General features: G+C 40.8%; 1 protein-coding gene across 3 annotated transcripts in view; it reads left to right on the forward strand.

The window, feature by feature from the left end:
- LAMA4 (laminin subunit alpha 4) overlaps positions 1-27,987 on the forward strand; it is a 148,097-nt gene that overhangs the window by 34,567 nt on the left and 85,543 nt on the right. For all 3 annotated transcript variants that reach the window (XM_027551173.1, XM_027551174.1, XM_027551172.1), the window contains 3 exons: positions 7,410-7,511; positions 17,163-17,287; positions 21,838-21,918. In XM_027551173.1, coding sequence (XP_027406974.1) covers positions 7,410-7,511; positions 17,163-17,287; positions 21,838-21,918 — 308 coding nt within the window. The remainder of the gene's footprint in view (positions 1-7,409; positions 7,512-17,162; positions 17,288-21,837; positions 21,919-27,987) is intronic.

The following is a 27,987-nucleotide window of genomic DNA, read 5'->3' on the forward strand; positions in this document are numbered from 1 at the left end:
GGGGAACACAGGTATACCTGTGGTGGATTCATTTTGATATTTGGCAAAACTAATACAATATTGTAAAGTTTAAAAATAAAATAAAATTTAAAAAAAATAAAGTACATTTGCAAGATTACTAAAGGATATCATTTACCAATATCAGTATTAAAATATTTATATACACATTAAAATGGCACTTTGACATATGTTTTTACTTTTTATCAGACACTGAGTTTACTATATAATGTAAAGGAAGAGAAAGTTTGTAACTTAGACTAATATTTGTCCAAGTTATCTTATAATCTATATGAATATTAAATTACTTGTCCAAAAAAAATGATCAGCTGTATAAATGTTTGATCAGCTGTATAAATGTTATCCTCTTTGTTAAGAAACAATCTTAATTATAACTATATATAGTGAAATAATTAACATTGTAATTATGTGATGAACCTCTGGATATCTGCAGGGATATCAACATATATATACTGTCATTTTGAGTTCTTTTAAATATAAGTGGCACATGGATATACCACACTAATTTCCTCCTAAGGATCATCTAGTTCTAATTTCTATAAATATAAAATTAGTCAAGTACACATACATTGACTTTTACTCCAAGTCAGACATCACACTAATCATAACAAAGTAAGCAAATGGCAATTTTAACTCTTATTCTTCAAAGGCAGAAGTAAACGTTATTGATCAATCCAATCTCAGTGTCAGAGCAGGAGGCAAGCTGTGTATTAAGAGTGGCTCAACAGTGGAGAGCTGTAAAAGGTCCACAAGTGATTTAGTGGAAAGTAATTGGTCAAAACAACAATGTGGCTGAAGTAACTTGTTTAGAAAGTAAATATTCTCATTCAGTGGCTTTTATATATTAATAATTGGCTATATTTTTAAGCATGTGCCTATTTTTTTTTAATTTTCTGGGCCTTAAATGAGAGAGTTTACATTTTTATTCATTTTAGCCTGCTTTGAATTTGCTGTTTATAATAGTAAAACATTGGAAATAACCTGAATGCCCAACAAAAAGGGTTTGATTAGCATATATTAATGGTACACCAGATGGTTAACAGCTCAAATTGATAGTCAAACAATGGATCTAATTTCTGGGTCCACCATTTCTTATCTGTGTTTTTTGATCTGGGTAACAATTACTGTAAGCCACACAGACCTGATCAGCAAAATGCAGGTAACAGAAGCTACCTCACAGGGCTATGGTGGGGTAAAAACAAAAGACCTATGCAACATGACCAAAGCAGTGACTTAAGCATGGCAGACATTTATGCTCAAGTAATTTAAAATGTGAATTAAATACATTTTAAAAACTTACTTATTTACGAGGGGCATCATGGTATAGTAGAGAAACAAGATTCGGGTCAGTCTGAACCTCTTACAAATCTCTGTGATACTGGATACATTGCTAATCTTCTCTCACTCTCAGTTTGTTCACTGCTAAAATCCAAGTGCTGTGCTCCGCTGTGCTGTGCTTAGTCGTTCAGTTGTGTCAGACTCTTTGCAACCCCATGGATTGTAGCCCACCATACTCTTGCCTGGAAAATCCCATGGACGGAGAAGCCTGGTGGGCTGCAGTCCATGGGGTCGCAAAGAGTAGGACATGACTGAGTGACTTCACTTTCACTTTTCACTTTCATGCACTGGAGAAGGAAATGGCAACCCACTCCAGTGTTCTTGCCTGGAGAATCCCAGGGACGGAGGAGTCTGGTGGGCTGCCGTCCATGGGGTCGCACAGAGTCGGACACGACTGACGTGACTTAGCAGCAGCAGCAGCAGTAGGCTCCTCTGTCCATGGGGAGTGGGTTGCCATGCCTTCCTGCAGGGGATCTTCCCAACCCAGGAACTGAACCAGGGTCTCCTGCATTGCAGGCGGATTCTTCACTAGCTGAGCTACCTGGGAAGCCCAAAATGCAGATATTTACATCTAATTCACAGAGTTGCTGTGAAAAGTAAATACTATAACATGGATAAAGTACTTATCACAATACTTGGTACATAGACTTTCAGTAAATAGTAATTATATTATGATTATCATCATTATTACAATTATCATCCTTGTTATTATCATCAATTTTTTAAAGGTTGTGGCACCATGCCAGAAGGTACATATCCCCCAAGTGCTCTCTAAATCACCCATCCACGTGTTATACAGTTGTCTGCTGTAGGTCAGTCTTAGAAAGGTAAGAGGATTCAGGGTGGCATTGAAAAATTGATTGTAAGACTTCTTCTCTTGCTTACACACACATGTATATACACAAACACATCTTTGTTTAGTAAATTCTGGAGAATACTTTCAAGGAAAGCAGACAGGAATATTTTCTTTGTGAGAAGACTATTTGGCTTTCAGTTCAGTTCAGTTCAGTTGCTCAGTCGTGTCCGACTCTGCAACCCCATGAACCGCAGCATGCCAGGCCTCCCTGTCCATCACCAACTCCCAGAGTCCACTCAAACCCATGTCCATTGAGTCGTTGATGCCATCCAACCATCTCATCCTCTGTCATCCCCTTCTCCTCCTGCCCTCAATCTTTCCCAGCATCAGGGTCTTTTCAAATGAGTCAGCTCTTTGCATCAGGTGGCCAAAGTTTTGGAGTTTCAGCTTCAACATCAGTCCTACCAATGAGCACCCAGGACTGATCTCCTTTAGGATGGACTGGTTGGATCTCCTTGCAGTCCAAGAAACTCTCAACAGTCTTCACAGGCCTCTAAACATCACAGGTCTTGGATTACTTAAAAGCTTGTTAAGCAGGAACAAAACTAAAAAAATAGCCACATTTTCATTCTTAAAGATATCACAAAGGTCAATTTTATCAGTTTCTATAGAATTTCAAGAAGAGATTTAGTAAATATTAACAGAACTTTCTGGGGGGAAAATGATGAAATATTTTTACATGAAAGAATCAGCCTTAAACACTCTTCCTAAGGATACTCAAGTTCTCTCGAACCACTTAACAATCTACCATTCCAAGAAATCCTCCAAAGTTCTACAATACAAGGTCTAAGGCATCAAGTGTATGGGGTCTAGTAATGGCATCAGAAGCTCCCCGTATCCAGGATTTTTATTATCTGATAGTGGTACCTTCGCGTGAATTTTAAAATGGTGCCTCCCTTCTGGATAGGTGAGTTAGAAAATACAATCCTTCCAGGTGTACAAAACCCAGCAACAAAGGAGCTGGCCAGGCTTCCAACTTTTGGTGTCCTCTCAGCAGGGGGCCAAATGACTGTTCCACACAGCCTTGTCCCTGCCTCCCTTGTCTTCCATCTCTCACAGTATGAGACCTGAGCCAAGACATCTTTCACATAAGGTCAGAGCCTTTGCCTAGTGAGTCAGTAAGTGGATAATGACAGAGTGAAGTCACCTCCTAAACTTAGCATAAAGTAAAGATTTCATCTAGTACACAGTCTATGTAGTGGGTGCCTGGACTGTGATGAGAAAGACTGCAGACCCAATGCAGCCCCAATAGAGAGCAGTGAGTGGGTTAGCACGATTAACCGCTGGTTTCCCACAGCATGTATGCCTCAGACGTCCTATCCTAGTCCAAACCATTCAAATCACAAGCGTTCATTGAGCAGTGACCGTGTACAAATCACTGTGAGTGCCTCTTTGAAATAATCTTTTCAAACCTGGTCTCACAAAGAAATTTCACGGGGTCTTTTAAAAATACATATCCCTCAAATTTTTTCAGTAAACCTAAAATTATTCTAAAATACAAAATCCTCCCCTTTTTTGTTGCTTTTTGGGTTTTTTCTTATGTTGTGATAATTTTAGTTTTTTAAAAAATGAGTTTCTTAATTTAGCTAGGGCCTCAGGGATATAAGAGATTAGTCACTGTCATATTTAAAATGATGCATTCATTCAGGGCAAATCTTAATTTTCTTTGTCTACTTCAGAAGAAAGAGCTGCAAGAATGCCTAAAAGACTTGAGCTACTATAAATTTAAAACACCCTTACAGAAATTTGATTCCTTGGGCCAGAGGAAGGTCTTTACTATAGTTGATGGTACAAGTGGAGCTTTTCATGTACTGCTTCCAGGCATCATGTACTGCTTTTCATGTACTGCTTCCAGACTCTCTGCCACCAGCAGTGTGTTTTTCTGTTTCAAATACACCTCCGGTCTCTGCCCCACTCCTTGGAAGGCATAGAAACAGAGGCCAGAATGGTGGTTACAGGGGCTGGGATGGGAGACAGGCAAACTGAGAGAGGCTGGTCAGAGTATAACTTCCAGTTAAAAAGCTAAACAATTCTGGTTATCTAATGTACAGTTAGTAATACTGTATTATACATTTTAGAGTTGCTAAGACAGCAAATCTTACATGTTTTCACCACAAAGAAGAAATGGTAATTATGTGACAAGATGGAGCTGTTAGCTAATGCTATGGTGGTAATCATTTTGCAATCCATACTATCAAATCAGCATGTTGTATATCTTAAACTTATACAATGTTAGATGTCAGTTATATCTCAGTAAGGCTAGAGGAAACAGTTAAACAATGTTGTTTTTTTTTTTTTTTTTTGCCTCGCTACCTTTCTCTTTTTTTTTTTTTAAATTTTATTTTATTTTTAAACTTTACAATATTGTATTAGTTTTGCCAAATATCGAAATGAATCCGCCACAGGTATACCTGTGTTCCCCATCCTGAACCCTCCTCCCTCCTCTCTCCCCATACCCTCCCTCTGGGTCGTCCCAGGGCACCAGCCCCAAGCATCCAATATCTTGCATCGAACCTGGACTGGCGATTCGTTTCATACATGATATTATACATGTTTCAATGCCATTCTCCCAAATCTCCCCACCCTCTCCCTCTCCCACAGAGTCCATAAGACTGATCTATACACCAGTGTCTCTTTTGCTGTCTCATACACAGGGTTATTGTTACCATCTTTCTAAATTTCATATATATGCGTTAGTATACTGTATTGGTGTTTTTCTTTCTGGCTTACTTCACTCTGTATGATAGGTTCCAGTTTCATCCATCTCATTAGAACTGATTCAAATGTATTCTTTTTAATGGCTGAGTAATACTCCATTGTGTATATGTACCACAGCTTTCTTATCTATTCATCTGCTGATGGGCATCTAGGTTGCTTCCATGTCCTGGCTATTATAAACAGTGCTGCGATGAACATTGGGGTACACGTGTCTCTTTCCCTTCTGGTTTCCTCAGTGTGTATGCCTAGCAGTGGGATTGCTGGATCGTAAGGCAGTTCTATTTCCAGTTTTTTAAGGAATCTCCACACTGTTCTCCATAGTGGCTGTACTTGTTTGCATTCCCACCAACAGTGTAAGAGAGTTCCCTTCCATGACCAAGTGGGCTTTATCCCAGGGATGCAAGGATTCTTCAATATCCGCAAATCAATCAATGTAATACACCACATTAACAAATTGAAAAACAAAAACCATATGATTATCTCAATAGATGCAGAGAAAGCCTTTGACAAAATTCAACATCCATTTATGATAAGAACTCTCCAGAAAGCAGGAATAGAAGGAACATACCTCAACATAATAAAAGCTATATATGACAAACCCACAGCAAACATTATCCTCAATGGTGAAAAATTGAAAGCATTTCCTCTAAAGTCAGGAACAAGACAAGGGTGCCCACTTTCACCATTACTATTCAACATAGTTTTGGAAGTTTTGGCCACAGCAATCAGAGCAGAAAAAGAAATAAAAGGAATCCAAATTGGAAAAGAAGAAGTAAAACTCTCACTATTTGCAGATGACATGATCCTCTACATAGAAAACAATTTTTAAAATACAATATTTATTTTATTAAAAAATATAGATTCTTTTGCTTCACCATCAGACCTACTGAATCAGAAACTCCCCAAATCAAATGTCCTTAACTTGGGCAGTTAGAAAACTCAGAAACTACTGGTTTGGAGGCTCCTGAGATAACTAATACTTAGCCCTTCACTACTGTTATCCATTCCCCTTTTAATTAAAAATTTCACCATATGTGAAATTAGGTGGTCTGACTTTAAAGCTTCTGGTTATCTAATAACCTTTCCTCTCTTTTGTTCCCTAGTGGAAACTGAAAAAAGGCTTACCATCAACTATAAAGTCTCCATTATAAATTGGTCCCCTCTCAGCCTTTTCACTTAGAAAAACAGAATTTCTTTACCTTTTCTTTATTAAAAAAATGTCATTGTGCTCTATTAAACTTCTTTCAAACGGAATATATTAAATTTTAGTTTTAGGACTACAGTGTTTTTATACTGTGAATGGTATCTAGTGAGTCTCTAGAGAGAAACAAGCAAGAGGAAATGGCTTTGTGTAACAGTCAGGGACCTCAGCCAGATACAATGAAAAGTTTCCTGGTCAAAGGACAGTACAAGCTACACTGAGTCAATGGGGGGTGTGATGGGAACCCTCTTATTTTGTAAGTTTGTGGAAACAACCCAGATTCTTATCTGTCTGGAATTCTTTAGATGTAAATCTGTCTGATAGGCAAGGACTGAACTTCCAGACCTGTGACGGCATGGCATTTCTGTCTTGCAGTGCTGAAACATTCCAAAGAAATGCAAAACACATATCTGTGAGCCAGGAACCATGGCATAAAGGATGAACAATCTCACAGTTTCTCAACCTGACTCCTAGTGACATTTGGGGAGGGCCATTCAGCAAATGCAAGGTAGGCTACCATCACAACCCACAGCATCTCCGGGCTTAATTATCTCACCACCAGAAGGAAGGAAAACAATGTATATCTCACAGTCACGCGGATAAACAAAATACAGGGACGGCACCTACACACAACCCACGACATGTGTAAAGATTCATTAACTTCCTGACCCCTCCGTTCAAAACTTTAGGATCTGAAAAGAGGATTTTTTTAAGGGTACAACTTTATGAGGCACATCTTTTAGGTCGTTCTGCCACAGCCAATAATTTCTGAACCCGTTAGGTCTTTATTCACAGGGACCACGATGTAGTTCTTCACCCTAATGTGGTTTTGTTTTGTCTTGTTTTGGAATGAAAGAAAACATTAGAAAATTTCTCCTTCATTGTTACCTAAAATCTTCTCATTCTTCCTAACAATGTTCGACGGTGTTAAAGGTGTTCCTGTTATTCTCAGAAAGTGACAGGAGTTCGCGCAGTGCAGACGAGGTCACGGTGCGGGCAAGCAGCTGCTCATTGCGAGAATCGGGCACCATTTGTTCTCGCGGTGTCCAGACTGCGTCAGGAGCCCTCCCCCGCAGCCCCCCAAAATCGCAAAGAGTGGGAAAAGAGGAAAGATATATGACAAAGACAATTGAATGGTAGCATAAATAGTTCATTTCAGTATGTGTGCTGTAAAGAAATATGTAGATCGTTTACTAATCATCTCTTACTCCTCCCAGAAAATGTTGCCCAAAATTGACCTTTTCAATCACGAAGATGCTTTTGTTGTGTCTGTTTCAGAAATGTGACGCTGGATTCTTCTTTGCCTACTCGGAAGAATGTCTGCCCTGTGACTGTAATGGTAATTCCAACGAGTGCTTGGACGGCTCAGGACTCTGTGTGGTAGGTCAGGGGCATATGTCACTTTTCATATATTTCACTGAGCCTTTGCATCTCTGGTGGAGATGAAATATTCTTCCTGGACATTTGAGCTACGGAGGAGCAAACTGCTCATCATGCTTTCTCTTTACCCTTCAGCTTTTCCTGTAAAACACCTCATATAAACTGCTTATGATTGTAAGTGGCCACCAAGGTGTATCTGTGAATGTGCCCCTGGCCCTGGTGGTAACTGCCCCACCACTTTCGGCAGCTGATTTCCAGCTATCAGCCACTGGGGATGGACCTGAAAAATAATACACAGAGGAGGAAACCATCCATCCAAATTCCTCTGTAATAGTATAGTTTGCCATATGTTTGGCTTCACTCCACATAAACCCGGAGAATAAAACAGTTGTTTCATAGCCTATTTTATAACTTAAGATAGTCAGGTCTATAGATCAAAATTTCATAAAAAAAAAAAAATTTGAACCAAATAGCTAATAAAAATGAAAACTTTGGCATTGTGGTCTTTGTAACTCTGTAATCAAGCCCCCCTCCAGAGACTTTTTCCCCCTTAACTGAAATGAATTTTCTAGTAGACAGTGAAACATGATAGAGATTTATGAAGGAGACTGAGAAACCTTTTAGCAAAAGTGCTTGCTATGTATTTCCCATTTTCACGGAATGGATTGAAAACCTAGTGAAAATGGAGATTGAAATATTTACCGGAAGTGACTTCAGTAGAAGTCGTAGGAGGCATTTTTAAAGACTTACACTCTAAGATCATGTTTTCCTTCATGAGCTATATACTACATAGCAGAAGTGGATTCTTCTAGTTCCCAGGAGGCAAAAGAAGCTTTTCAAAATGCAAGAATATTTTTGCATAAACTGGAAACTGCAAGAATACTTAAATACACCTATCTACCTCAAAATTAGCATAATTGATGGCATTAGGCAGATGGTTTTGATTATAAGTGATCTTCATGGTGTGTACATGAAGGTGTTGTTTTACCCGCACATTCCATTAAGATGCAAATTAGAACATTTCCATTTATTTTAAAACTAACAATTCACATTTTTCTAGGGACAGAAGTAAGTGGCAAACACTAAAGGTTGCTAATGCATTGTAGTGTTTGTTTAGTCCTGCTGTTTCTATTTTCCCCTTCCCCCATCTTCTTAAATAACCATTACCTCCAGGATGTCCTCTGTAGCAGTGTAGGCACATGCAGCTGCCAAATCGACCGACCCCTTTCTAATGCTTCCATCTCCGGTTTCCTGTTATTTTAATCCCAGTGACATTTGAAAAGAGAATCCCATGAATGCACTTGAACTAATAATGTACATCTCTGATAATTTGACCAATTAAGGGCTCTTCCTTATCTGGTTTATTTAAGTGTAAGACAATGGGGACTGGCCAGCCCATCAGCTGCTTTTAGGCAGTCAGTAAGATGGAAGACTGAAATAAAGGGGGAAAAAAATCTCCTGTTATGCCTGTGGAGAGCTATGATAAAACTACTCTTCCTTACAATGACCTTGTCAAGAAAGGAGCTATCATGGTTTTATCTTCGACCTGGACTTGAACTTCCAAAGGGGGCGGTCATCATGTGATTCCTTCATCGTTCCTGGGGCATACAAGGTTCTGATAAAAGTTTGGGGATGGACTTGGGTATAAACGTTTATAAACACACTCAGGTCAGTTGCCAATCCTCCTGAAATTACTTTGTTCCAAGATGGAACATAAAAAAAAAAAGCCATCTTACTTATCCTAAAACTGGTCCCTCCACCTCACTCTACCTAGAGGGAAGTGTCTTTTCCCCGATTAATATATGCTCAAAGGAAAAAAAAAACACACAGGTATATACTATACATGGAATTCAGAGTGAAAAATCACCCACAATCTTATCTCCAAGAACTAAACATGTGTCTATATTCCTGTAAATTTAATTTAGGTAAGTAAGACTAGATGATGGGCTTCCCAGGTGACTGAGATTGTAAAGAACCTGCCCGCAATGCAGGAGACTGGGTTCAATCCCTGGGTCAGGAAGATCCCCTGGAGAAGGAAGTGGCGACCCACTCTAGTATTCTTGCCTGGAGAATTTCATGAACAGGAGCCTGGCAGGCTGCAGACCGTGGGGTTGCAAAGAGCTGGACACGACTGAGTGACTAACACTAAATGTAAGTGAGGAAGCAGAAGAGGCTTGCCAATATAAAAAGAATATGTTGTTACCTAGTTGGCAAATACATTGTCTGTGGTGGCACATTGGAATCAAACTCATATTTTTCTGTTTCCTTTGTCATCCTTGTTCCAGTTTGCTGGTCAAGCAGGGCCAGCTTCTCAGCTCCTGCCCCGTTGGAGCTGTAACCCCAGCTCATTCTCAGCTCCACCTAACACCTGGCAGCTCACTCTGGGCACCAGAGTTTCAGTCAGTTCTTACAGTTTGCCTGACCCACCTTTCATAAGCAACCAAAAATAAACGGCTTTTTTTGTTTCATTTTATTTTGAAGGCTTATAATGCCTGTCTTGTCTTCCCCTATTTGTTTTTAATTCTCCCTCCATTCCCATGTTCAGTTTCAATTTAACCTTGTATTTTACAAACTGATTTTAAGAGACTAAGCCATTTGACAATAAAATACAGAGAGTAGACAAAGTTATGCTACCGTTTAGACATACCAAAAAACTTAAGAGATTTCTTTACAAAAGGATTGGCAATTCTTCAAATGCAGAAAGGTGGCCAAATGAAAAGTGGCTTAACTAACGAAATCCAATATGTATTGATGGTCTTTCAAAGGGCACCCTGCATCTTATCAGAATTTTGGTGCATTGGGGTTTCAGCAGAATCAGCTAGGCAGAGCCCCAGAGGCCAGGCAGCTCCAGTGGGCATGGCAAATTCTCTAGGAAAGCACCTGAGAGAGGCATGAGAAAGGAATTAAGGTGTAGAAATAAAGCAGACAGATGGCTAGTGATGGGAATGCCTGGTTACTGATAACCCATACTTTATCCCAGTTCTAGAGGCTAGGTACAGAGAACCAGGAAGAGGTCATGACTAAGGCCAGTTACCACCTAAAGAACCGGGGCTTCATCATTAGCAGAAAGCATGGAGCCCACTGACCAGAACTAGGGTGGAGAAAATCTGACTTGAAATTCACTACTTGCATGGGGTTCCTTAGATTCTTTTGACTAGAATTGATCTGTTGATTTCATTTATCCACTTAACAAATAAGCATTTTTTGAGTACCACTTATCTGCCTGATACTATTCTAGGATCTGGGTTAAGTGGCCTCCACTGTGTGGACTGAAGGGCTGTAGGGCAGAACACTAGTTGAAAATGCCTGTGGATGTGACCAATGTAATGAAATTCAAAGTAAGAGGACCATGGGAGCTTCAGAAATATATGCAGAAACCCCCACTTGCTCAGTAACAATTAAAAAAAAAAAGATAAGGAAATTTCGAGGTCTGTGCCAGAATTTCAGGGGAAAAAAAAAAGCTAAATTTGAATGAAAATAGATTTGAAACCACTCAACCACAAAAACATAATTGAAACCTAGAGAGAAAACCATCAAGCTGTTAAGTGTTCATATCTGGCTGGTGGAAATGTGAATGGATTTTTATTTTCTTCTTTTCCCTTTATAGTATACCTGCCCAAGTGTTCTACAACTGTCTGTAATAATTTTATAATGAAAAAGATTGATGTTCAGATTAACTTCTACCTCACCCTAAGCACAATGGAGAAAGGGAAGTAATTCAACATATTTAAGGCTAATGAATTTTTTATTACTCCCAAAGCCTAATTAAAACCTAATTCAGGAAAGCAAAAATTTTACATCTCTAATTTCTGTAGCATCTTTCAAACTCTCCTTTATGTGTGTAAAGCCAAAATCAACCAATCTAAGTCCCTTTAAGACTATACATTTGTAATCGGTAAACCAACACCCTCATTAGGTATCAAAGAGAAAGAAGAAACTGAGTAATAGGAAACTTTTTTTTTTACCCGACTCCAGTACTCTTGCCTGGAAAGTCCCATGGACGGAGGAGCCTGGTAGGCTGCAGTCCATGGGGTCTCGAAGAGTCAGACACGACTGAGCGACTTCACTTTCACTTTTCACTTTCATGCATTGGAGAAGGAAATGGCAACCCACTCCAGTGTTCTTGCCTGGAGAATCCCAGGGACGGGGAAGCCTGGTGGGCTGCTGTCTATGGGGTCACACAGAGTTGGACACGACTGAAGCGACTTGGACTTAGCATAAAATCAGTATCTAAATCGAGAGCATAATTCTTACATTAAAATCTTGACAATTTTCCAATCTGTTGCAAGCTTGGAAAAGCCCACATTTTGCAAATAGTGATTTATTTCCTTGCTAGCTAAAGTTTTGAAATAAAGTCATAAAATTACATGTGCAAAGGATTCTAAGGATGGCTAGCTCAGTGGAGTCCCCTGGTGCTTTGTGCCTCTAGCATAATAATATGATGAGAACCAAGACAGGTAATAAGTTCTCTATATGTTGTTTTTCCTTCTTCCAACCCTGAACATGCCTCTCTTTTCGTATTCCCCACCTCAGTTAATGACAGCACCATTCTGCCAATCCTCCATACTTAGATGTCCTTCGTGCTTCATCAACTTCCTTTTTCTCTTCACCGACGTTTAGCTGAACACCAAATCCTACTAGTTCAACCTAGGAGAGAGCCTCCTCTGTTCTGTACCCTCCTACTGTGTTAATTCATGCCTGCAGCATCCCTCCCTGACGACCAGTACACCTTCCCAACTACTCATGATGCCCTGCTCCAGACTCTCCTTCCGTAATCTGTCTTCCTCACTAGCAATGGAGATATTTTTTATAAACAACTTAATCAAGGCATCCCCCTTTTCTAAAATCCTTCAAGGATTTCTATTCCAGCCTCAGTGAGCTTCTCACTGCCATCTCCCTGGACATATTTTGAGAACCACAAGTCTAGACAGACTACAGTGACTCATGAAGCATCTGACCAGCCACTAACCTGATCCTTTTAGGCTTTCTTTTCACCTTATATTGGTGCTGTGGCCCAGGTGTCTAGAGACTCCATTTCTCACATGAAGGAGACACAGCTGGTGCCCAGATGTCATTCCTGACACCTAATCTGCGATTGATTTCCAGACATAGCTTTCTTAACCATTGGCCAAAGATTCAGAATGCTTTTTTCATTTTTAAGTGAGGTCAGTTTCATTAAAAAATTAAATTTTTTAAAATTTTCCCAACAACAATATACTATTTATTATTGTAATTTTTTAATGATGCTAAAGCTGAAACTCCAGTACTTTGGCCACCTCATGCAAAGAGTTGACTCATTGGAAAAGACTCTGATGCTGGGAGGGATCGGGGGCAGGAGGAGAAGGGGACAACAGAGAATGAGATGGCTGGATGGCATCACTGACTCGATGGACATGAGTCTGAGTGAACTCCAGGAGTTGGTGATGGACAGGGAGGCCTGGCGTGCTGCGATTCATGGGGTCGCAAAGAGTCAGACACAACTGAGCGACTGAACTGAACTGATTGCCATTTTTTTCCTTTCTGGTTTTTCTTTTTTTTTTTTTCCTCCTTTCTGGTTTGTAAATGGCAGAACAATGAAGGTAAAGGATATTTGCAGTCTCGGAGTAAAAGATTTAAGAAACATTGTATACTGTCTCGGCTAGATGTTTGTTTTACAGACAGAGAATAGAGACCTAGAAAAGTCAACTGAGTTGTTCAAGTTCAGTCATCTAGAACCGGAAGAGCTAGGGAATTCTCCCTGCTGCCGGCCCTGTCCCTGCCAATATCACAGAATGTACTTCATTTACCTTTTAGGAAATTTCATAGTTAGCTCTTCAAAAGAAGGCAGATGTCTAAAGTCAGTGTTTGCACTCTGAGCACTCAGAGGTCATAGTGATTTGGAGGCTTTTCCCTTGAGGGTAGTTGCTCCCTGTGGCTGCCATGGCAGAAATAGGGCCCTGACAAGGAAGCCAAAGCGCCCATGGAGTCGCAAAGAATGGTCTGACATCTTACAACAGTCCTGTTTTCTTCTGCACAGATGGCTTTCATCTGTCCAACAAGGACTCGGACTAGTTTGAGCCCACTCTAGAGTAGCCCTGCCAGATTGCTTATGGCTTGTGCTGCATGCTAGGTCACTTCAGTCATGCCCAGTTCTTTGTGATCCCGTGGACTACAGCCTGCCAGGCTCCTCTGTCCTTGAGATTGTCCCAGCAAGAATACTGGAATGTGTTGCCATGGCCCCCTCCAGAGGGATCTTCCCGACCCAGGGATCGAACCCACGTCTCTTACATTTCCTGCATTGGCAGGCAGGTTCTTTACCACTAGTGCCACCTAGGAAGCCCTGCTTATGGCTTAAATTCTGGGTAGTTGGACAGGGCTCATTGGTTTTCCCTGGGATAAGAGACTGCCACCAATTTTGAGCTGGCTCTGGGTGTGGGTTAATTTCCTTTACTTGCTCCAGATACTAATTCACCCTTTCCCAGTTTGGCCTTCCTCTTTCTTTTCAACAAATATTTGCTGAAGATTCACTCAGCATGTGATGCAGTGTTAAGAACAGTGAGGAAAATGTGTTAACATCTTGTTGTCTGCACATCACACTCTATTTTTTCAGTTTCTCATCTGTCAGGTGTCCTGAACTAGCCTCTTAATCCTATTCTGTTAACATAATTCTAATCTGCCGGGGTTCAGCCCCGGTGGATCCAGGGAATTCGAAGCGGGGACGGCGTCGGCGAGGATCAGGAAACAACTGCTTAATTAAACGTTAATTAAGGACATAAAGAGTAATAGAATAAGGATAGCTCAGCAAGAAAATTCAGTGAAGAAAAGAGGCTGAAATAAGGATAGCTCAGTGAGGAAATTCAGTGGAGAAAAGAGGCTGAATAATTCAGCCAGAAGGTGAGAGAAAGAACTACATGGGGAGACCAAGTTTCGGTGAACAAGGCCCGCACTCTATTTTCCAAAGTAGTTTTTATACCTTAAATTATGCATAGAGGATAATGGGGGAAGGGGTAGAGTCATGCAGTAAGCCAGGCTTTCTTGCTGCAGACTTATCATATGCAAAAGTTTAGGTGATTTGCATCATCTTCTGGCCCGGAGGCCTGTTAACATTTTAAGACCCTTTCTTCAGAAAACTTATTTTTCTCTAAAGGTGATAAGTCAAGTGCCACCCTCCAAAAGCATTAGATAAAGTTGCATTCCTACAGAGCAAAGGTGTGGTGGGCTATAAGAAAAAGAATTAACTCAAGGGTCCCAGGTTACAAACATTAAAGCTACTATTTACACCAATTATATTAATCAATACACTGCCAGGGACACAGCAGGTAAGGGATATGGAGACTTAGCAGCAAACATTGGCGCAACAAGTGAAAAACCCTTCACCAATACAATTTCTAATCAATCTTTTAACTGCTCAAAGGAATCTGTATTTAGACAGTTTAGAACATCTCATGCCTCTCACAGTTGGGATGCTCTGAGCAATCATATGTGGCCTGAAAAACCTATTCAGGCAGGCTAGAGGATTTCCAAAGGAGTTTGTAGATTGAAACACTGTCACACCCAGGAATTATTAACTGGAGCTGTAAGCTAACTCGTGTTTCAGAGAGAGGTAGTGGGGGACAGCCCCCCATAAAGTCAGAGGTGTAGGTGAAAGCACAAAGCAGAAAGTAGGCAGACTCTGGTATTGGGGGTAGATGCTCGAGAATTTCCAGGGAGACTCCTGAGGCTTGATCCCACCTTTGCGTATGCCAAGCCTCCTTCCTCATGACCTTTGCCATGGGCGGAGCTCGCTCCCTGAACTAATCAACAGTCAAAGGTGGCTAATGGCCATGTCTAATGGCTGATCAATTGGCTAAAGACCATTCAACCATGATAGCTGTGGCCCACTGTCTAGTGTGTGGCGCTTGAAGTCCAAACTGTTAGCGAAACAGTATGACACTTTCCAGTGCAGTCATTTTATGACTCTTTTGGGAAAGGAACCTTTTCTCCAACACACTGGAGAAGCAGTATAATACGGGAATTTCCAGCCTAACTTCTAGAGCCAGATTGCCTGAGCTGAAATCTCACTTTTGAGACACACCTACCATCTGTGTAACACTGGGCAATTTGCTTAACCTCCTTGTATCTCTATTCATTTTGTAAAGTGTGAAAAAAAATAGAATTATTATTAAATTATTATTATTATGAAATTATTCATATTATTATTATGAAATTATTATGAAAACTAAATTAGTTAATCCACATAAAATGTTTAGAGCAGGACTTCACTATTATTTTATTTTGAACCTCAACATAGAATGTAGAGACAAAATAAAGAGCTCAAAGTTAAGTTCTCAGTCCCTCCATCTTGCCTTCCCCAAGATTCCTCCACAGAGCCCTGTTTGAAAAAAGTTAACTGTTAAAGTTCTGGTGCATAGGTGTTACCAGGGGAATTGCTCAAACAGTAGGGTGTCTCTTCAGTGGTGTTCTAATTCTAGTAATACAGTTTTTCACTGAAAAGCCTATTCAAACTTTATACACTCTGGTGAATTTAAAGATGAAAACATCGTCATGCTACTGGCGTTGCCCTGTGTGATCTAGTCTAGTCCAGTTGGAGAAAATACCAGTAGACCTGCATCACTGCCTCTTACAGAGGACTAGTGAGAAATTAATCCACCAGTTCAACAAACAGCTGCTGAGTACCGCTCCATTGAAGCTGATGGCAGTGCAGTGCTGAGAGACATGTAGGGGGAAGCCCTGCTGAGGCTGGGTGTCCCTGCCTGCTCAGTTGCGTCCGACTCTTTGCAGCCCTATGCACTGAAGCCCTTCAGGCTCCTTTGTCCATGGGATTTCCCAGGCAAGAATACTGGAGCAGGTTGCTGTTTCTTACTCCAGGGGATCTTTCCGACCCAGTAGTTGAATCCGCGTCTCCTGTGTCTCTTGTATTGGCGGCGGGTTCTTTACCACTTTGCCACCCGAGGCTCGGAGCTGATGATAATGTGTGTAGAGAAGGAGGGAAGGATCAAGGAGGGGTCATCAGGAACGAATCCTGAAGCTCTCAAAGGCCTGGTGCAGATCTTGAATAATAAACAGGCATTCTAGGCAGAAGAATCAACTGTTGTGAGCTTTTCCTCCAATTATCCCCACCATAAATGGAAGAATCACACAATAAACCAGCTTACTATTTCTCATATATCATTACACAGATACCAGCCCATTAGCTGAATATTCTTTATCTACCTTCTAGTCCATTTATACTTTACTTGAACACATTTTATTCTTCTGAGCTCATAAATTCTTAAAATGTTCCCCCAGTGTTTATCAGGAGGGGATTTTTTTTTCATTTCATATTTATTCCTAGTCAGTAAACTGATGCTTCTAGGATATTCAGAGCTTGATCATTCTGATCATCATTCTGAATTGAAATGAATGGCTAAAATCTGCTCTTCACACCAACTCTGAAGAGCGCCCCCAGGCTGCCAGCGCACGGGCAGGAGTGTTCCCCATGGTTCACACACTTTGTAGCATCCACTGGGCCCAGCATAGCTCCTCTGTGCTGACCGGTAAGTATCATTATACACCATCTGTTCTGTCAGGCCCGATATCCCTTTTGCTTGAAATACTGCTTGATTCCCACATTTGCTGTGTATAAAATTTCTTGTGTGCCCTTGTCAATTTTCTTATCTTTTTGTCTCATAGCACTGCCAGCGGAACACAACAGGCGAGCACTGTGAGAAATGTCTAGATGGTTATATTGGAGATGCCATCAGGGGGCCCCCCCGGTTCTGCCAGCCATGCCCCTGCCCCCTGCCTCATGTTGCCAAGTAAGTCTTAAAGGAAATAGCCTTTTCTACTGCTTATCCCCTTTGTTTTTCTTTTCTTTCTTCTCCCTATATAGAGTTCTAGGGTTTTTGTACAATCAAAATTGAGTATCTCCTGTTGTAATGAGATTGGAAAAAGTACAGGAAAGTTTTCTAGCCCGAATCCACTTTCAGGAAAACTTAAACACTTGCAGTATAGGTGATGACTCTGTGCCCTAAATACTGGGGGTGGGTTGCAGGACACATCACAGACACAGTGAAGTTTCCCAAGCTTTATAAGCAAGGCAAGTCTCATTTTTTCTCTGCTATCCCTTAACCTAGAGAGATTGCAAATGGTGATACCAACACAATTATAATTCAGTGTTCTCAGCAGTAGTAGTTTCTTCCAACTCACAGAGCAGACCTTTTCTACATGTGGCAGCTAAGTGGATTTTCAGTTAGAACTAGAGCATAGATAAACAGAATGCTTTAGACCAGTCAGCACATAGAAGATTTCTGAGAAGATGAATTTTCACTTCTGGCTGTGTTTCCTGAATGAGAAGTAAAAGACAATATGCATACATCTTAGTGGAAATAATGGAATTCTTTTCAGGCACATATATGTATAAATCCAGTAGTCAAGTCAGGACTGGCCATTTTATTGGCTTAAAAATGTAGAATGTAATGTAGAATTAAAATGATGTAATGGTATTTAGTTTTCCAACATTTTGCATACTCTGTATCAGGTGCTCTTCTGATTATTTGGATGTAATATTTCCTTGATAGTTGTTGTAAAGATTAAATAATGCATATAAAGTAACTAGAAAAAGTCCTGAATGCCTTACATACACACACACTCTCTCTGTCTCTCTCTCTCTCATACACACACACACACACACTCTCTCTCTCTCTCTCTGTCTCTTGTTTTCCTTTTTATTATGGCTTAAGACAGGATATTGAAGATAGTTCCCTGTGCTATATAATAGGATCTTGGTGTTTATCCACCCTATACATAATAGTTTGCATCAGCTAACCCCAGACTCCCAACCCGTCCCTCTCCCACCCCTCTCCGGCCACCTGACGACCGCCAGTCTGTCCCTATGTCTGTGAATCAGTTTCTGTCCCATAGCTAAGTTCATTTGTGTCATTTGTTCCATTCCACACATAAGTAATATCATCCCACACACTTTCTTATAAAGAGAAAAGAGATGACAGCCAAGTTTCCCCCTGTGTTCCCCTTTATTGAACACCAGTGTCACCTAACATTTCACCTCATAGCTTGTGATTTGTTCAGAGCCTCTGATGAGTCTGGCAGGCAGTGAAGAAGTCAAAAGCTTTACAGTCCCATCTTTCTTTAGAAACCATTAAACTGCCTTAGCCCTTGCTTTGTAACTTTTCCTGTTCAGTGGTATTAATAACGTGTACAGAATGGATGGTTCTGAGAGTGGGAGTGGAAAACTCAAACACTGTTCTGTTATTTTTATTCAAGCATGTCCTGATTTATGAGCTCCCTTTGCTTCATCAAGATATATTATTTAATTGTTCATTAATATTCTGCTCTCAAGCATGAGTCTTAACCATATCTGATGGTGTGTTCAATGTGCCGTTCCCTTACCGTGGTGTAGTTATTTTGTTTAATATATTTACCTCCAACTTTCTAATAAGTTTCACTCATTCTCCTACATGAACAAAGTTGCTATATAGCATCATCTGCTCAAAGCAGGTTTATAAGATTAGAGCTGCAGTTTCTTTAGAAATTAACAGATGAATTAGAAAGGTAATCCCAAATTCTTCATTGTGTTGTCTGACTTTTGTACTTTTTTGCACCATACATACAACAATTACTTATCTAAATTATGTGACATTAATGCTTTGAGATATGAGGCTTCTGGAACCTCATTGGCTGAGAAGTCTTATCTACGTAAAATCAATATTAATCAGGCACTTATTTCGTGCCAATCATGTACTGGTTGTTGGTCACAGTTGTGAATAGAATGGTCAAAAACTCCTGCCTTCCTTAAAATAGATCAGATTACAACAGTATTTTGACGCTTCTAAAGCATTTGACCTCTTTATCTATGAGACAGATTATCCAGTGTCTTAGTTCCTCAAGAAGCTGTTTTGAAGATTGTTAATGCTTTTAAATAAAATAAGCAGAAACTTGCCAGTTGGGTAATGAGCTTCATGTCTTAAAAGAGAAAACAGAGGTAGTTCCATAGGCACCAAGAAATACCATTTCTACCCATGTTCTTTCTCTGCTTGTGTGTGTAGATCTGAGTTCAAAAGAGCAATTGAGGGACTTAGGGAATGATTGTGCAGTTAGGTACATATTCACAGATATTCATAGATATAAAAGCTGAAGTTTCTAGAGGACAGATTTGAGATGAAAAAACCTGTTGAAAATTAACACAAAAGCAAAAATATACAAGCTGTAAGTAAAGAACATATGTGAGAGTATGGAGGAATGGGGAAGGGTAGGAGAGATCTGCTTTCTCTGTAGTGGCAATTGTTCTATTTCCTGAATCCCTTCGGGGAGAAAACTGGCTCCAAAAAGCTGGGAGTAGTCTGCAGTCAGAATAGGACAAATTGGCCTGGATCCTATAAAGTGCTAGTCTTTGATCTGGCCTTATTATTGACTGAGTTAACTAATCTCAAATACTAATCAAATATCGTATAAAATCAGACTCCCCACTGCCTCTTTCAGCTTTTCTTAAAATTCATATTGCTGCTTTCTATAAAAATCATTCATATTGCTGCTTTCTATAAATATTAAAGTGCCAGGACTTTTATTTGAGCTTTCAGAAAGGCACCATGTGTGGAATCTCAGTTCTGTTAGAAAGATACACTAGTTGAGCCTACAGACCCAGGATTTGGATCCCCAGTTGCAAGAGCCACATCTGAAAGCAAGAAAGTGATGCTTAAGGGAGTTTTGCAAACAAACAGTGCTGAGTCTGTTTTCCTTTAAGTTCCCTGAGGGTTTTTCAAAAGCACAACTCCCTTCCACTTGGAAAGAGCACCATGGTTGTTAGTGTGGCCTGAGAAAGGCACAGTGATTTCATTTCCCTAGCGCCAAACAGACTTTAGCCTAAGCAAAATGTAAACAGTTAATGCTGATGAAAAACCAAAAAAGGAGCTCTCGATGGCCCTACTGCCCCTGCGTCTCCCTCCACCAAGACCAGTGGTCACATAGCTGTTCCCAGGGTGCATTTACACAGAGCTCAGTTATTTATTTGGGGTTTGGCCAAACATCCTCCATGTCTACTAATTGCTCCAAGTAAGGAAAATGTCATCTGTTCGTAACAGTAGGACTTAGCTCAAAGAAGATAACTCCAGGCAGATATTTCATGCCTTCAGGCCATGGGTGGGCCACTGGGTGGAACATCTTCAAAGAAATATGCATGTTCTGGACGCTTAACTGATGGTGTTTCTTTAAGGAGGCTGAGGAATAAGAACAAGAAAAATAAAGGATAAATGCCAAAGAAATGTAATTCATTGGAGTGTTTTTAACCAAACTGCTAGAGAAAATAAATTGTGTGTACTGCCTTTTACTGAGAAGCACATGTTGTTTTCTGATTGATTTTATAAATGTATTCACACAAAGCAAACATACCCATTTGCTTTCCTCCGAAGACCATTAGGTCTTTGCTGATACATGCAGAAATGTGAGAACAGCAGGTCACGCTCCATGGATTGTACACTACCTAAGCCAAAACTAATTTAAAAGTCTTTAAAATTTTGTATACCATCCTCATAGGGATAGATTCCTGTCAACGTAGAATTTTCAAAATGTATAGAGTAATACTCCATTTCCCTGCCTTGATAATTCAAATATTTATTCTGCTGAAACAATGTTTGTTTGTTTTCTGTTCTGTGTCCTCTACTTTTTATTATCAAAAAAAGAAGAAGAATCAAGAGAGAGGGTTTCATGGACTAGAATCCTTTTACTGTGGGTCCTATTTTTCACTTGAGTACTTGCTTTGTGACTTTGGTCAGTTGAGCCAGTCCCTGCACCCTTTATTCCCAACCTTAAGGTACACATGAAAGAAATTAAAGTTCTGTGGAGATTATAAAGCATAGTTTAGAACTGGCTCATGACGTTGAAGAGTGAAAGAGAGCTAATGCAGGAAAAAAGAGGAAAACTTTTAACATCACAGAAAGTGACGGAAAAAAGAGAAAGTTATCATATGAATCTAAAATCACAGGTAAAATTTGCTTATTTTATATCCAGCTTTGGAATATGTGGTTTAGACTTGCATTAAATACACACACACACACACACACACAGATATACGTGATGTTCTACAAATTCCCACTGTTTCAAGTCAAAATAATGAAGTGCCTCTATGGAAAAATAAATGAGGTAGACAGAAATGGTGTCACCAGTGCTGTGTCACTTTCTGTCTGAGCCTGATACTCGAAGCTTTCCTAAAAGGAGGGAGATTTAATTTAAATGAAGCAAGTGATCACACCCATTTGACCTTGAGGGGGCCAACGTAGAGATGATCTAATCAAAATTAAGACAGCCTCTTCAGTGATGTATGGAATTGACTTCTAATATTCTCTTTCAATTCTAGTTTTGCAGAGTCCTGCTATAGGAAAAACGGAGCTGTTCGGTGTATTTGTAAAGAAAACTATGCTGGACCTAATTGTGAAAGGTAGGCTCCTGAATACCCCTATGCTCTGTGATGGTAAAGGAAACTTCCTGTTTCCTACATTCCTCAGTTCTGCCGTGCTCTCATTCAATAGGTCTTAAGAAGCAATGACGGATAGCATTTCAGAACCCTTTAGGGGAACTTTCCCAAACCCCATGCCGTAGATACAACTAGAAGAATGCTCCCTAGGGACTTCCCTGGTGGTCCAGTGGATAAGAACCTGCCTGCCAACGCAGGGGACCACGGGTTCAGTCCCTGGATGGGGAAGATCCCACGTGCCACAGAGCAACTAAATCCGTGTGCCACAACTACTGAAACCTGTGCTGTCTAGAGCCTGTGCTCCACAACAGAAGCCACTGCAGTGAGACGCCTGTGCACCACAGCTAGAGAGTAGCCCGAGCAGCAGCAAAGACTCGGTGGAGTCACAAGTAAGTTAATTAGTTTAAAAAAAAAAAAAAAAAGAATGCTCCCTAGGCGTCCATGGCTACATCGCAGGATAAATGGGTAAGGAAAGAGGAAAATGCATGTCTGTATTTTGAAGAGATGATTTTGGCAATGGTCCTTTCTCTCTCTCTCTCACTGAGAACTAGTAGTACAGTAATTAATGTCCAAAAGAGAGGGAGAAAGAGAGAAAGACTTCTTCAGGCATTCCTTTATTAACTGGTCAGTTAACAGTGATACATTGAAAAAGGCACAAACCTATTATTTAACCTATTTTTTATACCATTTCCTCTCCTGAAAAGTAATTCCATGAATTTGGATTTTCTGAATGCCTTTTTTGGTATTTATACCTAACACTTTTTTAAGTTGCTTTGGGCTTTGCTCAAACAGGAAAGGACTTGGCAAACTAGAGTGCACGGCTTCCCACCAAATGATTTCTGGCAAGATATTTCCCATCCTCCCTCAGCTGCTCACAGGTTTCTAATTTAAAAGGGTTTTCACTAAAAGAGTCTCACAGAGAGGTCTTCTTATTTTTAACACAAATGCCATTAACGTTGGCCTTCCCATGTGTTTAGGCAGCAAAATGAGGCGTGGTGTCCTCAGGACAAGGAAGGAAGGGCCAGAAAGGACCGGTCAGATGTCTAGTTCCATATCCCCATGGCCGTGGGGCGCTCACTTCACACAGCACACTGCCTACTGCCCTGGGTGGGGCTCACAGACTCAGCCTAGGGTTCAAAAGGTAAACCTTAATTACCGTTTCACATCCAAAGAAAACACCCTCCATGTCTCAAAGTGTAGCTCTGGAACTCTTTTGAAAAAGCCAGTGTCTATGGAACGTAGAAAATCTCTATTTTGAGTAGATTGTTATTGTAATTGTTAAATATGCAAAATATGGATAATTCTTTTGCTAAAGAGTTGTGGGATTTTTCCCCCTTTTTACTGTAAGGGAAGAGGAACATGAAAGCTAAGAGACCATGTGAATGTCATCCTTTAGGGGAACCGCTAGAGATGATCAGACGACCTTCGGCTGATGACTGTTGGTGACTTGCTTATTCTGTATTTCTTTATGTGGGGGCCCAGGAACGTGAACCATCCGATTTACTCATTATCTGGCTCCTCAGGGATGTGAGAGGTTGTTCATCAGCCAGGGATGGAGTTTCTCATCAGTGTCTGAGGTTAAACTCAGTTTAGTCTGATAAGGATTGAGCAATATTCCTGGCTAATGGGTGCTGGATGGCTCCTAAGAGGGGAATTAATAGTCTTAGAGTCCTGCTGACCGAACACACATTCCCCCAGAAGTGAAGTAATCTGGTCCCCAAGGGCTCAGTTCTACAGAATCACACAGGGGTGTGGATAGGGTTCTGTCGGCGACAGTGGGGGGCCTGGCACAAGACAGCAAGTACCCTCAGACGTGGAGCTGTGGGTAATAAATCCCCGGGCACACGTTGGAGGCTCCTGGAACCTGGCATTAATCAGCAAGGCTCAGTGAGATCTGCTGCTTAGCTAGACCTGGATTGATAGGATGGAGGGGAGAGCACTAGTTTGGGAGGTGGAAGTAAAGTGCTGAGATGTAGTGTCAGCCTGGCTGAGTCCATCTCTCAGCTTTGGATTCCTTTGTGATCCCTTTGTGATTCTCCTGGTAAGTTATTTGATCTCTATGTGGCAATTTCCACATCTCTAGAAAGGAAAAAAATGAAAAATACCCACCTCATAAGACTGGTGTGAGGAATACTGTGAAGTTCTTAGTATGGGACTTAATCTATGGGACTTAATAAATGCTCGATAATAATTATGATTATTGACATATAATGACATATAATGACAGTGTGAGTCATTGTGCCTGTTGTCCTGTTTCCACCACTGGCATAATGTGTGCTTGGGACCAGTTGGCTTGTTTCCCTAAATCTCAGTTTCCTTAACTAGAAACGGTGCCTTTACTATGATTGTCTCTTATGTCCTCCCTCAGCCTCACAACTACCCCTAGAGGTGCTCATATTTTATCATTTTGCAGGTGAACCAGGATTTGGAAAGTTTGGGCTAAACATTTGTATTCTTCTCCCATTCTGCCTTTCCCAAATGTCTTCCCTAAGAGTCTCCTATTTTAAACGTCGATGATTAATGAGCTAGATGAACTTCTGATATGGAGGAGAAAAATGGTTAATCTGTTGACTAGATGCTCTTTGACAGGAGGCTACATCTACAGGGGTGCTGAAAGTAAGCGTCTCTTCCAAGACCTTTCATCTGCTTTAGGGGAGGATCAGTTAGAGCAAATTTCTTCATATTTCCTGTCCATCCTTCCTTACACCCTGCTCTTTTAAAGAGAATATAGTGAGGTCTTTTACATTAAAAATTGACCTGATAATCCAGGGAACTCTTCCTCAAAATAGAAATGACCACGGAAACAGATTGTGGTGGAGTGGAGGTAAGATATGGTCTCTTGTCCTCAATGAAGTCAAAGCTAGGGGAGAAGACAAACCTCAAAAGCATTGATTGCCAGACAGAAAAAAGGAAACGCCAAAGAGAAGGCTAGCAGAGGCTCTTCACAACTGTAGTGGAAGGAAAGATTTCCTTCCCATGGAGGGGCTGGGTCATCTCACAGGAGGTGGCCTCAGCTGCTTGTGATTTCTTTGACTCTGGAACTGAGGGGAGGGGGGTCTCTGTTTTGAGTTTAATCATCAGATTGTTAAGTTTTTCCAGTTAAACTTCATCTAATATGTTTTCAGTTAATTTGTAAACTCAAATCCGCCCACAAGATCTTTTCAAAATATGTAGCTGGTTTGTATGGCTATCTTGTTCGTCCAAACAAGAATGCACTGGGTGTTTCTGCACTTAGAGATCTTTTAATCAAAGGTGGTTTTCAAGTCTGACTTTGTGTATGTATCTCCTGGAAACCTTTGGACTCCTGGGCCCTGCCTAAACCCCTCCGTGCCCCACTGAAAAGAGACCTCTCAGGTGAGGCTGGGGACCCATATTTTGACTCCCCGTTGGGTTCTCACAGCAGTCGTCTCACTGGCTTGTGAACTACTGCTCTGTTTCAACCTTTGATACCACACCCACAAACTATAAAATAGTGCTTCCCAAACTGGGACCCAAGAGCCACAGGTGTCCTCAGAAATATTTGTGGAGGTTCATGGGTTCTCAGCGAGTTTTTTCTTAATTTTGTGTTTTATTTCAGTGATAATCCTGAGGGGAAAAAAGTTCACTGAAACATGTTCTATACATTCTGTAGTACCATGTTATAATAGAGGAGGATCTGTCTGCCTCAGAGCTCATGGCTGATGATGTGTCAGTGAGACATTATAGACAGCTGGAGGTCCAAAGACATGACATTGAGGCAAACTGAGTCATCATACAGCAGAAGATAATAAGAAGAGGTGCCAAGAATACCAAAAGAAGTATACAGAAAAATCTTAATGACCCAGATAACCATGATGGAGTGATCAGTCACCTAGAGCCAGACATCCTGGAATGCAAAGTCAAATGGGCTTTACAAAACATCACTACGAACAAAGCTAGTGGAAGTAATGGAATTCCAATTGAGCTATTTCAAGTCCTAAAAAAAGATGCTCTTAAAGTGCTGCACTCAGTATGCCAGCAAATTTGGAAAACTTAGCAGTGGCCACAGGACTGGAAAAGATCAGTTTTCATTGCAGTCCCAAAAGAAAGGCATGCCAAAGAATGCTCAAACTACCGCACAATTGCACTTATCTCACACGCTAGCAAAGTAATGCTTAAAATTCTCCAAACCAGGCTTCAACAGTATGTGAACCATGAACTTCCATGTGTTCAAGCTGGATTTAGAAAAGGCAGAGGAACCAGAAATCAAATTGCCAACATCTATTGGATCATAGAAAAAGCAAAAGAGTTCCAGAAAACATCTACTTGTTTATTGACTATGCCAAAACCTTTGACTGTGTGGATCACAACAAATTGTGGAAAATTCTTCAAGAGATGGGAATACCAGACCACCTTACCTGCCTCCTGAGAAATCTGTATGCAGGTCAAGAAGCAACAGTTAGAACTGGACATAGGACAGTAGACTGGTTCCAAATCAGGAAAGGAATACGTCAAGGCTATATATATTGTCACCATGTTTATTTAACTTATATGCAGACTACATCAGGCAAAATGCCAGGCTGGATGAAGTACAAGCTGGAATCAGATTGCTGGGAGAAATATCAATAACCTCAGATACACAGATGACATGACCCTGATGGCAGAAAGCAAAGAACTAAAGAGCGTCTTGATGAAAGTAGAAGAGGAGAGTGAAAAAGTTGGCTTAAAGCTCAACATTCAGAAAACTAAGATCATGGCATCCAGTCCCATCACTTCATGGCAAATAGATGGGGAGACAATGAAAACAGTGACAGACTTTATTTTGGGGGGCTCCAAAACCACTGCAGATGGTGACTGCTGCCATTTAATTAAAAGACGCTTGCTCCTTGGAAGAAAAGGTATGACCAGCCTGCTGCTGCTGCTGTCACTTCAGTCGTGTCCGACTCTGTGCGACCCCATAGACGGCAGCCCACCAGGCTCCCCTGTCCCCGGGATTCTCCAGGCAAGAACACTAGAGTGGGTTGCCATTTCCTTGTCCAATGCATGAAAGTGAAAAGTGAAAGTGAAGTCGCTCAGCTGTGTCTGACTCTTAGCGACCCCATGGACTGCAGCCTACTAGGCTCCTCCATCCATGGGATTTTCCAGGCAAGAGTACTGGAGTGGGGTGCCAGACAGTGTATTAAAAAGCAGAGACATTACTTTGCCAACAGAGTTCCATATAGTCAAAACTATGGTTTTTCCAGTAGTCATGTATGGATGTGAGAGTTGGACCATAAAGAAGGCTGAGTGCCAAAGAATTGATGCTTTTGAACTGTGGTGTTGGAGAAGACCCTTGAGAGTCCCTTGGACTGCAAGGAGATCAAACCAGTCAATCCTAAAGGAAATCAGTCCTGAATATTCATTGGAAGGACTGATGCTGAAGCTGAAACTCAAATACTTTGGCCACCTGATGCGAAGAACTGACTTATTGGAAAAGACCCTGATGCTGGGAAAGATTGAAGGCGGGAGGAGAAGGGGACGACAGAGAATGAGATAGTTGGATGGCATCACCGACTCGATGGACATGAGTTTGAGCAAGCTTCAGGAGTTGGTGATGGACAGAGAAGCCTGGAAAACTGCAGTCCATGGGGTCACAAAGAGTTGGACACGACTGCGCAACTGAGCTGAACTGAACTGAGTCCTCACACAGCACAGGGCAGATCATGCATGCTGCAGTCCAACAGTCCTCTACCATCTCACATTGCAAATGGTCGTTCAGTTGCAACAACATCATCTGTTGCCTGAATTATGCTGCTAATTTGAATTTGATTCATTTTATAGTTTTGTTGTGTTTTATTTGGAAAATTTATTCTGGTTTTTCAAGATATATAAGAGTCATAGACATAAAGAGTTACACTTAGTTTTCTTTTTGAAGTACTTAAGGATGATTTAAGCAAACACTGGAAGAGATAGTCTGTATAAATGTTTTCCTTTTCACAAGGATGCATACAACATACATGTTTGTGCAACACTGGTCTAAAACAGGAAAGACATGAGCCTCTTTAGTACTGTGCAAAATAGCTCAAACATGCTGGT

This window comes from Bos indicus x Bos taurus, chromosome 9 (genome assembly GCF_003369695.1).
Source record: "Bos indicus x Bos taurus breed Angus x Brahman F1 hybrid chromosome 9, Bos_hybrid_MaternalHap_v2.0, whole genome shotgun sequence".
Lineage (NCBI taxonomy): Eukaryota > Metazoa > Chordata > Mammalia > Artiodactyla > Bovidae > Bos > Bos indicus x Bos taurus.